General features: G+C 38.2%; 1 protein-coding gene and 1 long non-coding RNA gene across 15 annotated transcripts in view; one reads left to right on the forward strand and one right to left on the reverse strand.

Moving 5' to 3' along the window:
• The first annotated feature begins 1,172 nt into the window (after positions 1-1,172).
• On the forward strand, positions 1,173-3,190 carry LOC147840173 (uncharacterized). 2 transcript variants are annotated; one of them, XR_015511063.1, is made up of 3 exons: positions 1,173-1,822; positions 1,889-2,111; positions 2,232-3,190. It is a non-coding gene; the product is annotated as an uncharacterized LOC147840173 (long non-coding RNA). The 2 variants fall into 2 exon arrangements; XR_015511064.1 differs by lacking the exon at positions 1,173-1,822 and having other exon boundaries at positions 2,075-2,177.
• Positions 2,756-16,463, reverse strand: part of flot1b (flotillin 1b) — a 28,823-nt gene continuing 15,115 nt past the window's right edge. For 4 of the 13 annotated variants that reach the window (XR_015510212.1, XR_015510218.1, XR_015510217.1 and 1 more), the window contains 8 exons: positions 15,844-15,939; positions 15,603-15,755; positions 15,123-15,304; positions 14,931-14,976; positions 10,133-10,270; positions 7,845-8,009; positions 3,974-4,220; positions 2,756-3,835 (listed from right to left, as the gene is read on the reverse strand). Coding sequence is in view for 5 of the 13 variants with exons in the window: in NM_201456.1 (NP_958864.1) it covers positions 4,197-4,220; positions 7,845-8,009; positions 10,133-10,270; positions 14,931-14,976; positions 15,123-15,304; positions 15,603-15,755; positions 15,844-15,939 (804 nt within the window). In the remaining 8 variants the exon portion in view is untranslated. 13 annotated transcript variants of the gene reach the window in all.

Here is a 16,463-nt window from a genome sequence, read left to right on the forward strand (position 1 = left end):
GCTTCACGTAAATGGTCATAGTAACTGGAACGGTGACATTCGCAATCTATAATCCCTAATCATAACTCCTGGGTTCTCTCTCTTCTTCACTCGTAAATTTTTTTACAACTTCTCCCATAATAATATCTGCATCACAAACATTTTTAAAACCTCATCTACTTTTGGAATCCAATCTTTAACATAACTAAAAAACGCCTCAGCATCTGTATGTGAATAAGAGGAGGAGTATCAATGATTGTAGAAACAATAGATTTCATTAGAGATCATTTTAGGATCTGTACATTCTTGATCAGTAATTATTAAGGATTTAACACCGTTACATTCTTGTCTCTTTTTCTCCAGTCTACAAAAATATGCTGAACTCATTTCCCTCCTTTATCCATTTAGCTCTCAATCTTATATTTGCACCTTTGGCTTTGTCATCATAAATATTGTCAAACGCAGATTGGAGTAATAGTAGCTTTTGGAGATCACTTAGGAGAGATTTAGTACACATGCTGTTCATTTCTTTAATAATTTCTAATTGTTTTTTTTTTTTGTTTTTTTTATTCCTGCTAACTAATTTACCATAAGATACAGATATCTGACAAATTTTATCCTTTAAATATTCCCATTACTATATATAAGACTCAAAATTTGAGTCTCCATTTATATTATCAATAGTAGATAAAATTTTATCACAGAAAAAGTCACTATGTAGAAGATTGTTGATTGACACCTCATTTGCATCTAATGTATCATTTGCAATGTCTTTTGAGGATTTGATTCATTATTTGTGGAATCGTTTTGAGGATTTGATTCACTATTTGTGGAATCGTTTTGAGGATTTGACTCACCATTTGCGGAGTCGGTTAGAGGATTTGATTCAGCATTTGCGGAGTCGGTTTGAGGATTTGATTCACCGTTTGTGGGGTCATTTTGAGGATTTGACTCACCATTTGCGGGGTTGGTTTGAGGTGTTGATTCACCATTGGCGGAGTCGGTTAGAGGATTCGATTCAGCATTTGCGGAGTCGGTTTGAGGATTTGACTCACCATTTGCGGGGTCCGTTTGAGGATTTGATTCACCATTTGTGGGGTCGGTTTGAGGATTTGATTCACCATAGGGGTCGGTTTGAAGATTTGATTTACCGTTTGCGGGGTCGGTTTAAGGATTTGATTCAACATTTGCGGGGTCGGTTTGAGGATTTGATTTACCGTTTGCGGGGTCAGTTTAAGGATTTGATTCACCATTGGCGGGGTCGGTTTGAGGATTTGATTCACCGTTTGCAGGGTCGGTTTGAGGATTTGATTCACCATTTGCGGGGTTGGTTTGAGGTGTTGATTCACCATTGGCGGAGTCGGTTAGAGGATTTGATTCAGCATTTGCGGAGTCGGTTTGAGGATTTGACTCACCATTTGCGGGGTCCGTTTGAGGATTTGATTCACCATTTGTGGGGTCGGTTTGAGGATTTGATTCACCATAGGGGTCGGTTTGAAGATTTGATTTACCGTTTGCGGGGTCGGTTTAAGGATTTGATTCAACATTTGCGGGGTCGGTTTGAGGATTTGATTTACCGTTTGAGGATTTGATTCACCATTTGCAGGGTCAGTTTGAGGATTTGATTCACCGTTTGGGGGGTTGGTTTGAGGATGTGATTCACCATTTGCGATGTCGGTTTGAGGATTTGATTTACCGTTTGCAGAGTCAGTTTGAGGATTTGATTCACCGTTTGTGGGGTCGGTTTGAGGATTTGATTCACCGTTTGTGGGGTCGGTTTGAGGATTTGATTCACCATTGGCGGGGTCGGTTTGAGGATTTGATTCAACATTTGCGGGGTCGGGTTGAGGATTTGATTCACCTTTTGGGGGGTTAGTTTGAGGATGTGATTCACCGTTTGCGGGGTCAGTTTGAGGATTTAATTCACCATTTGCGGGGTCGGTTTGAGGATTTGATTCACTATTTGTGGGGTTGTTTAAGGATTCATCATTTGTGGGGTCGGTTTGAGGATTTGATTCACCATTTGCCAAGTCGGTTTGAGGATTTGATTCACCATTTGCCAAGTCGGTTTGAGGATTTGATTCACCATTTGCGGGGTCGTTTAAGGATTTGATTCACCATTTGCCGAGTCGGTTTAAGCATTTGATTCACCATTTGCAGAGTCGGTTTGAGGATTTGATTTACCATTTGCGGTGTCGGTTTGAGGATTTGATTCACCATTTGCGATGTCGGTTTGAGGATTTGATTCATAGTTTGAGCATTTGATTTATGGTTCGATCTTTTAAGCATTTGGATTTTCATTTTAATTTTGTTAGGAAAAAACTTCCATAGGTTGAGATTAAGCGCATCAAATGAAAAGCGTCTTAAAGGGGGTGGGGCATGTCGCATACTAAAGAGCATTTGATAGGTCTGAGGAAGTGAGGATTTGATGAGAAACTGAAATCGTTTCATTTAGGCAGAAAAAAATTGTTGATCCATGTAGGCAGAAATTACTGCAAACTTTTGATATTAATATGTTTAAAATGCTAATTTTGTCATTGTTTTAGTTCACACTAGTGATGATCTGAAAAACATTAAATGCTAAACTTTTTTTTTTGTTATTTTATTTTCTATTGTTGAGGGCCAAAATGTAAAAGATTATATAAAGCTCAGTAACAGTTTCATCACATCATATAATTATTCATGGTGCATAGAAGGACAGGGAAAACACAGGACCTGGAACAATCACATTCAAGACTTTGCGCAAACACATTCACAAAAGTCACAAATGGACCCGTTTTAATGTACAGCAGACGCTAAAAGTTTATTGTTCATATTAAAGGGTACATACTTATAGAATCACATATATGAATCTACATTCAGTCTGGATATAGAGATCTACAGTTTAAGGTGAAAACATCTACATCACCAATGAACATACAGTAAGGCAATACGGAGTTAATCTGTTGAGTAAAAAAACAACAGCAAAAGAGGATTTACTGTAGTAAAAGCAAACTGACGGCAGAGTGCTGAAGGTAATTAGTCATTAAGGCAAGGAAGTTTCACATGACATGCCGCAGTTACTGAAACACGAGAGAGAAAGAAAAAAGCAGGCCGAACCCCGTGTCAGTCTATGAGGAAGTAAAACACTTTTAACTGAAGAACTATTGGTTTACCTGTTAACGTTAATTAGATTTTAGTGTGAAGTAAACAGCAGCATGGTAAAAACAAACTAACATCTAACACGGTAAAAGACTAAATGCATTTTTGCAACAAAAGAAGTGAGAAATAAAACCACCTTCACTCTTTACCAGTTTTTGTGGGCCGCGTTCAAAACCAAACCTATTTTCACATCCTTTTCCATTGGTAACAAACTTCTCAATCCACCCCTACTTACTAAACTTTGCTGAAACACACTGGCCCATTTAAAAAAATAATACAAATTCAATATAGTCCAACATCAGCGAGTTCTCTTTTACCTGTAGTGTCAGGAAAATCCTTCACAGACTGTAGGATCACGACTTATTGTGCCATATTTTAAAAAGACACCTTAAGCAAACTTTTCCGTTTTAAAATGGCAAGAATACATAAACACATTGCAGTTTATTAAGATATGCAAGTTAAACATGAGTATGGCTTCAGTAATGCACTTGAGGTGAATATAAATCTATATATCTGCATTTGTCTGAAACGCGCTTTGGTTTGGAGAAAAACTGAACCGGACTCAACAGGCGTGTGTGGCTCTAACAGTTAGAAATACAGAAAACTTTAAAAAGGAAAGTAAAGATGCAGCCCTGCTTCCCTGAATATTCAATGTAGTTCACCTAACTTCATATAAAGCACAGGGGTTAAATCCAGTTCCTGAAGGGCCGCAGCTCTGCACAGTTTAGTTCCAACCCCGATTTCACACAATTACCTGCCGGTCTCTAACAAAACTGAAGGACTCATTCGTTTTATCAAGTGTGTTTAATTAAGGGTGGAAATAAACTGTGCAGAGCTGTGGCCCTCCGCAAACTGGATGTGACACCTGTGATATAAAGGATCATTATACTACTGTATGACAAAATAATGCAATTCACAAAACACAATATAAAAACTGAAGGTAACTGGTGGAATATAAAAGCAAAGCATGACCTCAAATGTTCCAGCTTCAGTAGGAGAACAGGCATGCAAACATGCTAACAGACGAGAGGAGCGGAGATGCAGGATCAGAGCCGCTTCCTTCATCATCATCTTCATTAACCCATGCGGGTTAAACCAGCCTGATTAACAAAAAACAAAAAAAACATTTAGTTAGTCTGCAGAGGAAAAGCAGTTGTGTTTAAAGTTACCAAAGTCCTGAATGTACTCTGAATGGCTGTTTATGCTGATTTTAACTTTCTTTTATTTCGATTAAAACTATTGAAAGTATCCAACATTTAAGTAGAATTATGTATTTATGAAAAACAACAGCTTTCCAAAATGACTATTTCTGCTTTAGCATCTCTAATTTAAACTTCACTGAATTACTGTTGATGTTTAGGTTTACAGTGAAGTTGGATTTTGTTTGTATAAATGTGATGTTGCTGAATTATTTTAATTCATAAATTTAAAAAAATATATAAATATTCTGTCATTACTAGTAGGCATGGGCCAGTATAAGGGTGCTTTCACAACTGTGAATAGATTCAGTTGTTCCGAAACAGAGATTCAATTTGTTACATTGTTGCTCTTTGCTCTTGGTGCGGATCGCTTTCACACGGCAAAGTTTCTAAACGGACCAAAAGAGCTAAAACAAGTCACATGTGAGTAAACTCTCCACACATTGGTCAGAGTTTCACGGTTTATTTTGCAGAGTCTCACTCAGCTGTCAGGGGGATGGTAGTGGTTTGGGTGGTGTTTGACAAGGTGCGCGCAACGTGTCTAAAGAGCAAGGAGGAATGCGGTGGGTAGGGGTGAGAAGGGTGCGTGATGCATTTGAGGACCGAGAGGGAGAGGCACGACTCCCGAAACTTCAGGGAGACCTGGGATGTCTGTTGAATGACCTCCCGCCCTACTCATAATTCTCTCTTCATATAGCTGTATGCTTATTACATATCCATAAAACAATGATATAACTGGGCTTGGATCGTATAGCTTTCTCACTGCAATCGATCCGCTCCAGAGTTTGTTTCAATCGAGCCGTGACCACCTCATTCAAGCGATCTCAGATCAATTGTTTTGGCGCGGACCCGAGAGCAATTGGTGGATTCACATATGAACCGCACTAAACGAACCGCACTAACTGGGCAAACGAGACAGGTTCTGAAACAAAAGTCTAGGTGTGAAAGCACCCTAAGATTTTTGACAGTATGATAACATTAGATAAAAATATCACGGTTTCAAGGTTTTGTGATTACTGCTCTAAAATATGACTTTTGATTTTTTTTTTTAATGTCTGGGTAAAATAACTTTTTCCCCATTGAACACCATAGATTTTATAAAAAAAAAATAAAAATAAAAAAAACTGTGATAAACCTTGAAACTGTTTATCTTCCCATGCCTAATCTCTAGACTCACAAGGAATCTGCGCACGCAGAAATCACAGATTTTTGAGCCCATCATTCAATCCATTTATTTATGTAAATATATATTAATTTCAGTAATATTATTTATTAATTTCAAAGACTATAGAATGCACAAGACATGTCACTCGTTAGTTTTGAAAGGGGGAAAGTGTAACAGTCTATATGGTGATTGAAGCCCCGCCTACTAGTACAGAAGCCAATCATCGATAGCTGTAGACCAGCTGTGGCCAACCCTGTTCCTGGAGATCTACCTTCCAGCAGATTTCAGTTGCTACCCATATCAAACACACCTGCCTGTAATTATCACGTGGTGTTCAGGCCCTAATTAATTTGTTCAGGTGTGTTTGATATGGGTAGCAACTGAAATCTGCAGGAAGGAAGATCTCCAGGAACAGGATTGGCCACCCCTGCTGTAGACTAACGTCCGATCCACATGAGGCTTTAGCGTCAATGCTTGACAGAGGGCAGGTCTGAAGTTGGGGTTGCCACGTTCGTCATAGCAGCATCAGTCAATAAAATTAGTCAGTAATAGGCCACTGTCTGAGCTGGTGTATTTGCATACTGCAATCTGATAGGCTGACACTTCCATCGGCGCTTGAAAAGTTAAGTAAGTCCCAACTTCTGCAGCAAGCAACGCCTCTGAAGCGGCGCCGACAGATCCACAATGCAGTTCGGCAACACCTGACGTCACCCATTCAAAGTGAATGGGAAGCATTGAAGTTGACGCCCCGTGTGAATGGGGCATAAGGTTTCTCCGGGGGGTAAAGCTCTGACCAGACGTGTGCTTTTACAAGTTTAGCGGTCAACAAACACACTGGAATCTTAGCGAATACTTGCTTCACAGACATGAGGACTATATTCATATAGGCTGAAATCTGTGCTTTTAAATGAACGAACTATACTTGAAAACAAAAGGTTTTTGGTTTTATAATCTGTATGAAACTAGCACGAGGTACAATCCGTTCTGTCAAACACACATCACATGACAGCAACTACACAAACGCCCACAAACATGTAAATAAATAGTCGCTGTCATTTCTGGAGGAGATTCGCCATCAAGACAAAGTTGTGAATTACTTCAGAAGACCAGCGCGATCTGATGATAATTACTTAGAGGATGATAAAGTGTAACACAGCCATAAATGAGGTCGGTGTCGTGACCTTGTTTCTTTTGAGTGCGCATTAGCTTGGGAATCCTGAAAATATGCAGATTTTGTTTGAACATTTAGAAATGAAACTTTTGAGACAGTTGTTGTTTAACTTAATTGGTGATTTCAAATACATAATGTAATCTTAAGCTTGGCAAACAGTTTTGGAGGATTTGATGTTTCTTTATTCAGACAGAATACCTGAGCATACTGAGAGGTGTCTCAAACATGGCCACTGAGTGACTTGCCTTAAAGGGACTTTAAGGTTTAAATACCTTAAAAGTACATGCCTTTATGGTTTAAATACAATACAATTTTTAAAGTAATATTTTCTGTCTTTTAATAGATTTACCTAAAAGAGACTTGCTTTTTTAGCAGACGTGCTTTTAATTGTATTTGCATTGTAAACCTTAAAGAAAAGTTTAAAAAGTGTTTATTTTTAATCTCATGTTAAGTTTTTAGTTCTATACTCTCAAAAACATTCTACATAAATCTGCAGTCATTTTGTACAACAGTTTATGCAGAAACAGCAAAAAATGTCCACAGATTCTGCCTGGGCCGAGTCATCACACAGAAATTACACACATATTGTAAATAACTATACTGACGTACCATAAATAAACACACAAACACAGTTTAAATAAGACGTGATGATCGATAGAAGAAAATTTGTCAAAGATTACATACAGTTCCAATAGAAATGCAGATGCTATATGTCATGTGATTTGCTGCCTGATACAATCAGACCCTATCCGCTTGTTAAGTGGTGACGTGTTTGTGACGTATGTATACTGTTTCCGGGTCCAAGCCGCCACTCATTTGAGTGGAGAAATCATTCGTTTATGATCACGTTTTATTCCTATCACACATTAAAGTTAATTTTATATAAAGTCATAGTGTACACAACAATCTCTGAGCTTGCTGCATAACAAATACCAAAAATTTTACAATTTATAAAAAAATGAATCACTTTCTGGCCATTGGATATTAGGCATGGACATATATACTGCGATCGTGATTTTCGAAAGCATTAAATCGCTTTGTAATTGTTTATTATTACCATTTCATGAGTCTCCCCATTCAGTTGAATAGAGCACTTGGACCCGGAAGCCGCTTCGCGTTACGTCACACTTAACAAGCTGATAGGCAGAAAGCAAAGTCTTCTAGCTGCCAGCTAGTCATGTGGGTTCACCTGTGAGATATTGACTCCAGTCAGTTTCTCCACAGCGCCTGGCAGGCGAGTCATGATATCCAGAACTTCTCCTGTCAGCTTGGCAGCACCCACTTCTGACCCACCACTCGACACCATGGTGACCTTCTGGGCGGCACAGAGCGGCTTGCTGATCTCCTCTGCCATCTGCAGGAGTGGAGGACAAATATTAAGGAGTGATCTTATTACAGATAGCAGTAAACCTAGCATTCTGTCAGAGTCAATAAAAAAGTCACTCATTTTTAATTGTACAATGATGCCATGCATGAATACGCAAAGGAATTATTAAAGCACCCACTAATAATGAAAATAAAAACTATTTGATGAATCAGAATGTAGCCTGAATTACACTATAATCTAAGTCAGTGTTTCTTGACCATATTCCTGAAGGACCACCAGCTCTGCATTTTTCCATGTCTCCCAAACCAAACACACCTGATTCATATCATCAGCTCATTAGTGGAGACTGAAAGACCTGTAATTGGTGGTAAAAAGCAGTGTTGGTGGGCCTCCAGGAATGTGGCTGAGAAACACTGAACTTATAAAAGCGAAAACTGAGTTGTATGGGTTTCTGTCTTTAATATTAGTGACATACAATTAATATCACAAAACAGAATGTGCATGTGAGCAAGACTGCAAATGTGATTTGACTGTACTCAACAAACAAGTAGTTAATATTGAGTAATAAACTTTTTATTCTGTTTTCTCAATAAAAACAGTCATATAAAATCCCTGAGCAGACTATTTGAGTACCTCAATGCAACACTGCAATGTTTCATTCCTGAATGAATTTCTTTTTTAACAAAACATTTGAGCTAATTATTCATTTATAAAGACTTAATAGCCGTGTTTCCACTGACGCGTCTAAAGCGAGCGAGCCAGACCGAGCCAGGGCCAGTCGCATTTCCATTGTCACTTCCAGGGCCTGATTTGGCCGTAGTGGGGCTTTCTCAGGACCAGCGGCTGGCCCTTTTCGGCCTGCTGAATACCTTTTGTGCCAGTTGGGGCTTCGGAGCAGAGTGAAAGCAGAGGTGGAGTTTGCAAGATGGTGTGCCGCTGTCATTACACTAGTTTTCCCATCACTCACAAGAACACGTGCCAAAAAATAAATAAATAAGGGAAAAAAACAGCTAGTGGTCAGTTTATGATACTCCATAAAACACCTTATAGAATAGGAGTCTTTTGCTTAAGATCACTCTTATGTTTCCCTTTTGAATTTAAGGCTGATGCATAAAATATTAATTAAAGTAGTTTTAATGTAACAAGTGATATTTCTTTGCTGCGTCCTTCTTGGCGTTTCAATAAAGCATAAAAATCTTTACACCATATTAAAGATAAAGCAGCCAGTAACTTTCAGTTGTCGAGAGATTTTGTCAAGTTTAAAAGGTGTTTGTGCATGAAACATGCTCGTTTAGATGCCAACAGCTGATCGGTGTGTAGACATATAATGTAATGCTGTACAGTAACATGTCAGTTGGTTGTTTCGGTTGTCTTCATTTGAACCGTTTTGTGATGATACGATGGTGTGCTCTATATGCCTGATTTTCACAAAACTGGGTGGATTGTGTGACGTTTGATTCGTGGGATGTTCTGGGGGCAAGGTTTGTGTTATTGGCCTGACAGTGAAAACACGACATGATTTCGGTCTCACTGCCCAAGCAACCAGACGATTGGCCTGGCCTGGCCCGGCCCGATAAAAGCCCTGGCTCACACTGGCTCGACGGTGAAAATGAGCCTATTCATAAATGAATCTGCCATTTTGAACAAATCTTTTAAATCCTTACTAAGACACAACCTTGTTGCAACATAGTTGTGCATTTAGGGTAATATTATTTATCTATGACAGGGCTAAACCATTAGCCATATAATTAAATATAATCATAATTTGACCATGAAATACTGTCTAATTAACAATAACAAAAAAATCCCAAATAATTTAGAGGTATAATATACTATTATCTCATACCACTTAATTATCCACAATGAGCCAGATTCAAAACCATTTTATGGAGTTTTGGTGTAGAAAAGGCATTTCATCAGCTGAACAATTAGCCTCATTTACATTCAGATAACAAAATGAACATTTGGACTAAGACGAGTCCACCCAGACTAAAGTCTACAGGCAAGTCATGCAAATCTGAAAGAAAGTTTTGATTGACTTAGAGTTAATAAAGAGAGCTGAAAAAATAACGGGCCCAAAACAGTTCTGTCACAAACTGGACAACTCTGAACTTTTTCTTTTGACACTGAAAAAGTTGTGATGCACTGACCAGTGGCAGTTTCTCCAGCAGCATGTCCACCATGGCTCCTTCTTTGTACCCTTTAAAGGCTTCTGCCTTCTTAGCCATCTGTTCAGCTTCAGCCCGACCCTTCGCCTCCAGTGCAAAGGCCTCGGCCTCTCCCTTCATCTGAAAGAGACAGAAATAGATTAAAACGTGAGAGGGGGTGTTAAAGAGGTGTGTGTTGTGTGCGCAGTTGACACACAAGAGCTCAGTTTACACCTAGCATGGGATGCACACGGCTACAGAACCATTTCACAGAACCATTTCAAACACAGGGCTGAAGTTGTGAAGAGAGCTGGGAGTATAAGTGTTATTTAATATAATTATGAATTAAACAACTTAGTTTTTAAATAAACTTTTTGTTGTGGTTACCTAGTTTTACACGATTTTTTGTATTCCTTGAAATAGTCTCCCAGTCTTTATTTTACAAGCTGGAAACTAAGTTTAATATCATTTGGTACCTGAAGTTGATAGGCCATTTCAGACTCGGCCTTCTTGATGTTGACCTCAACATCTTAGGCAGCTTTCTTCAGCTCAAAGTCTCTCTGAGCCTTAGCCATCGCGATCTCATTCTTCATAAGTGTTATTTAATATAATTATGAATTAAACAACTTATTCAAAATATATGCAGCACTACACACAGCCATAGTTCACTAGTGATGGGAAGTTCAGATCATTTTACTGACTCGGATCTTTGAGTCTTGTTCATCGAGATGAACAAATCTTTTTTCGAGTCAATAGCCGCATTTCCACTATCAGGCCAGTGCGAGCCAGGGCTTATATCGGGCCAGGCCGGGCCAATCGCCTGGGAGGTTAAGCAGTGAGGCCGAAATCATGTCGCGTTTCCACTGTGGGGCTAGTAGCTTGCAGCGCGTCAGCAAACCCCGCCCCCAGAACATCCCCCGAATCGAACGTCACTCAAACCGCCCACTTCAGCGAGAATCATGCAGATAAAGCACACCACATCATCACGAAACTATTAAAATAAGGACAACCAAAACAAACAAATGACACGTTACTGTACAGCAGTACAACGCATGTCTATACGCACATGCCTGTGTGTTTTCATTCATCATTTACTCGCCGACCGACTGGCATCGAAATCCAGTGGTCTTGCCACCAACGGAGGGACCCAGCGCAGGGAGCGCACACATCCATAATATAACACCACATATATAAAATTCTTCATTAATAACTCGATATAAAATGTATTTTATAACATCCTCTAGACAGACGCTGTCCAACATTCATCCCAAATGCTCCGGAGAGAACTGAAACATGATTATTTTTTCCTATAGGCTTTACGACACTTAATAGGTGATTCCCTTTATTTAAAGATGTTGCTTATTATATCTTAAGTAAAGTAAAGTGTTCAGTGTTTCAGCATAAGAGCAGCACGTAATAAAATATTGCCTATATTTCGTTGCGCTCAGCAGCTATGCACTAATAAAGCTCTTTATGTATTTAAAATTTCATTTTTTAATTTTACCTTGTTATATAAAAACATACACACTTGTTTGAGGACACAGAACACATTTTGAACTTGCAGTTTTCCCCGTCAAAAAAGTGCTGCGCAGCTGCAGACAGAAAAAAAGGTCGCCTATTTCTGCTTTCACTCACCCCGAAAATGCTCTGTTTGCATGATTTGATTAATATCATCGTATCCAAATACTTTATAAATAATATTTAAAACATTTTCCGGTGTTTATTTATTTATTTATTTTTTAGAAAATCTTTTTTTCAAAGAGGCTTTTGAAAAATGAAAGTTTAATATAAATTTAAAACAGTTTGATATAGTACCTAATTGTTATAGCTATAGCTTTTGTTAGTTTTATATTGGTTTATTTATTTATTAATGTGATTTTATTATAGGCCTATCTGATATTTGTAATTCTTTAAATTATTTAAATATAGGCTAGCTTAGGCTATTTTATCTAGATATGACACTATTGTTTTGAGCCTACAAAAGCGGACATGAAATTTGTAAAGTTTAATGTCTTTCTGTTGTATTCATACAGTGTATTATCTCCGAAATAAATTAAAACAATAAAAAGAAAAGAAAAAAGCCGCTCGCGGCATCAACAGAGCTATGAATGGAGCGCTCTTTTCCTCGGTCTCGCACACGCACAGGTATCTAAACGCGCAAAAACACTTATTAAACTTGACAAAACCTCTTGAAATCCTTTACTGTCTGCTGTGTCTTTAAAATGGTGTAAAGATTAGTATGCGTTATTGAAACATCAAAGAGATACAGCAAAGAAAAGTGACTTAGCCTATTAAAACTATCATTTTATGCAACAACCTTACATTTAAAAGAGAAACATAAAGGCGATCATTTGCAAAAAAGACCCCAGCCTATAATTTGTTCCAGATGTTTTCTTTCTCTTATTTATTTATTTGTTATGTGTTTGGCGCATGTACTCGAGTGTGATCGGAAAACTGTGCCCGCCTCTCCTTTCACTCCGCCCCGAAGCCCCGGCTGGCCCTCTTTGGCCCAAGGTATTCGGCGGGCCGAAAAAGGCCAGCCGCTGGCCCCAAGAAAGCCCCGCTTTGGCCCGATTAGGCCCCGGAAGTGACAGTGGAAACGCCACTGGCCTTGGCTCGCTCGCTTTAGGCACGAAAGTGGAAACGCGGCTATTTCGTTCATTTGGTTTAATTTGCCAAAATATTATTAAAATGTTACAAATTGCTTCCAAACACATCTACAATTAGCCCAAAAGGTTGATCACATGACAAATAAGTCATAAATAGTATATAAGAGGGAGAAAATAATAATTCAATGTTTACCTGCTCTTTTGTCTATGAAGGCATTTTTGTCTCTTCGCTCAGCTCACCTCTTCATGTCTTCAAATGTCAGGGGTTCATTCACGTTACACTGACAGTCACATATAATCTTAATCAATGCACAGTCTAAGCCGATAGAAGCCATGATCGTTCGTTCATCACGTGACAGAATGACTCAAACCAGAGGACTCGAGAGATGAACGGTTCAATTCTTTTTCCGGCTCTAAACGCGTATGATTGGCTCATGATGAACGAGTGAGTCAGACCCGATAGAGGACTCGACAGATGAACGGATCAAAACTTTTTCCGGCTCTAAAAGCATATGATTGGCCCGTGATGAACGAGTGACTCAGACCCGATAGAGGACTCGAGAGGTGAGCGGATCAAAACTTTTTCCGGCTCTAAACGCATATGATTGGCTTCTGCCAATGTGATGAATACTTGAAATTAACGATACTACCTGCTCAAATGTGCTCACGCGCGGATGAACGAATCACTCCCTGAGAGGACTCGTAGTTCCCGAGTCATATTAAAGATTTGTTCAAAATGAACGAATCATTCATGAACGACCCATCACTATAGTTCACTGACAAGTGACAACTATCAAAGAGTGATTTTAAACAAGATTTTGCGAAGCTTGTCAGTGAACTACAGCTCTGTTTAGTAAACGCTGCTCCATCTTAATGGACATGCTTGAGGTTTATTAGAAATGGCTGTACTGACAAAAGGTGAATCACAATAGTCTTTATTTAGTCTCCCAGCCCTATGCACCTACAATTATTCTATTTGCTGAAACAGAGAAAAAGCTGTGGCCATAATAAGGCTCAAAATCACCCAAGAGTGGATAAAATACATCCCCAGCAGCACACAAGGGTTAAATAATGTTTTTAAAATGTGTAAGATTTTCTTGGGAAGAGGATCTTTGTGGTTCAATTTCGAATGATCTGTGGGACCATATTCTTAAAAAAATTGACTCATCATTAATGTGTGTCTGGAACTTTCTCATTCAATTTTAAGTAGTCCACAGAGCTTATATCTCTAAGACTAAAATAGCCCAAATGTTTCCTAGTACTAGTCCTTTATGCAATAGATGTAATTGTGCTGAAGGCACTTTATTTCACATGTTCTGGACTTGCCCCAACTTAGAACATTTCTGGAGGTTAATATTTGATACGTTATCTGTGACTCTTCAGCACAAGCTAGATCCAGATCCACAGGTGGCACTGTTTGGGGTTACTTCAGAGGAAATACAGTTGCCTTCTTCAAAGTGTAAAATCAGTGCTTTTTCGACTTTATTGGCACATAGGGCTATTTTGCTAAAATGGAAGGATTCTCATCCTCCCACTCATGCTCAGTGGATTAGAGAAATGATGTCTTGTCTTTATTTAGAAAAAATCAGGTTTTCATTAGGAGGGTAGGAGGGGAAATTTTCTAGGTTGTGGCAACCTTTTATTGATTTTGTGGACAATCTCAAATAATTTGATTTTGCTGTACATATGGTGTGTATGGTTATATGTTAGTAAAAGTTATTGATTAAATGTTTTATTAATTTAAAAAAAATATATTATTTATTTGTTTGTTTTTATTTTTATTTATTGTTATTATTATTATTATAACAATTATTATTTCTTTGTATTTGCATTTAAACCTACATGTACAATTGTATATTTGTTAATTTTTGGCTAATGTGAGCGGATCCCACTGTTGGATTGGTATGGGTTTGGGGTTCGTATTGTTGTTCTTTCCCATTTGAAAAACTGAAAATCAATAAAAAATATCTAAACAAAAATGTGTAAGATTTTCAATTGATTTCAAAAACTTCACTTGCAGTCACTTTTAGAAAATACTAGCCAATAAAATATCTACAATTTATCGACAGTACAACCTTATTGACCTTGAATGTCCAAAAAAAGCATTGAGTTTTATATGACCACCTCCAATTAAATAACTGAAAGCAAACTAAATCCAAATGGAAGGAAATTTGAACAGATTGAAAACTCACTCTTATGGACTCTGCCTCAGCTTCCGCCTCCATGATCAACTGAAGCCTGTTGGATGAGAGACGACATGGTTTTTTAAGATTATAACATCTCAATTTTTTCATTATTAAAGCAGAATGTGTGTTTAATTGCACAAAATGCAAAAACAACTTCTTTGAACCCCAGTGTTTGTGTCTAACTGTCAGTTTCCACACCGTTCTGCTTCGGCGAGCTTCTCAATGCGGTATCTCTCAGCCTCGGCTGGTTTGCGGATCTTGGCCTCCAGTTCCTTCTCTCTGCGGGTGATCTCCTGCTCCTGAAGCATGATCTGCTGCGTTCGCTCCACAACCTGAACCTGCATCTTCTCCTCCTCAATACGCTGCTTGGTCTTAGCCACCTTATTCAAATAACAACCAAAATGTAGTTGGAAGTGACATAAAGGTGCTGTAAGGAAGCTTTTGATTGTTCTGAAGCATAGAAATACCAAACTATGAATTTAGATGAACATAATTGTTTATTAGAAAAACAGTGAAAAACAGAGCTGTTTCCCGCCACGCAGAATGACGAAATTTTCAAACTTCTTCAGATCACAAAGTCTGGTTTCTCTCAAGGTTTTTTTTTTTATTCACTTTCGCCATATGGTGAAGTTTTTTTCCTTCTGGAAGCTGGAAACCAAGTTTAATATCATTTGGTACCTGAAGTTGATAGGCCATTTCAGACTCGGCCTTCTTGGTGTTGACCTCAACATCATAGGCAGCTTTCTTCAGCTCAAAGTCTCTCTGAGCCTTAGCCATCTCGATCTCATTCTTATACTGAGCAGAGACCTTTTCCTGCATGGCGTGAGCTTCCTATACACACAAACACACACATTTCACTTGATTAGTTTTATCCAACATCATATAATCACAACAAGATCTTGAAAAAAAAAAATCTCACCCTGATGACGGCATCTCTCTTGAACTGAGCTTCACCGATACGAGCGTCTCTTTGCACTTGAGCAGTACGAGCTTTACCCAGAGAGCTTAGATAATCCTGTAAGACAGGTCAGTTTCAGACTTAAATTCATGTATTATTACAAATATATTATGCTTTAAAAGTCTAGAATCTGTAAAGGAATTAATTTATTCTGCAAAAACATAAATCTTTTTATTGTTATATTTGCTGTACTTTTGACAGAAATATTACCACAACTACAGCCTACAGCAAACCTATAGGAAAAAGCAGAATTGGAAGGATATAATTGGAAGAAAATGTTTTTGAAAAAGTTCTGCTTTTTCAAAGAATTTAGCTTTCATAAACACTTTCAAAAGTAATGCATTTGCACATTAACCGCTGCATTTTCTCATAGCATTCTTTGATCAAATAAAAGGGAGTTTGCTTACAAAACCTTTGTATTCTCTTGCAAAATGTATGCACTCTCTAAAAAAATACATATGTTAAATTCCACAGAGATAATTTAGTATTTTCTCGCAAAATTTTTGAGTTGCACTAAAAAATTAGCTGGCAAAACATTTGCAATTTATAAAAACATTTGATTTTGGGTCACAAGAAAATTT

This window comes from Danio rerio, chromosome 16 (genome assembly GCF_052040795.2).
Source record: "Danio rerio strain M-AB ecotype USA chromosome 16, GRCz13ab, whole genome shotgun sequence".
NCBI lineage: Eukaryota > Metazoa > Chordata > Actinopteri > Cypriniformes > Danionidae > Danio > Danio rerio.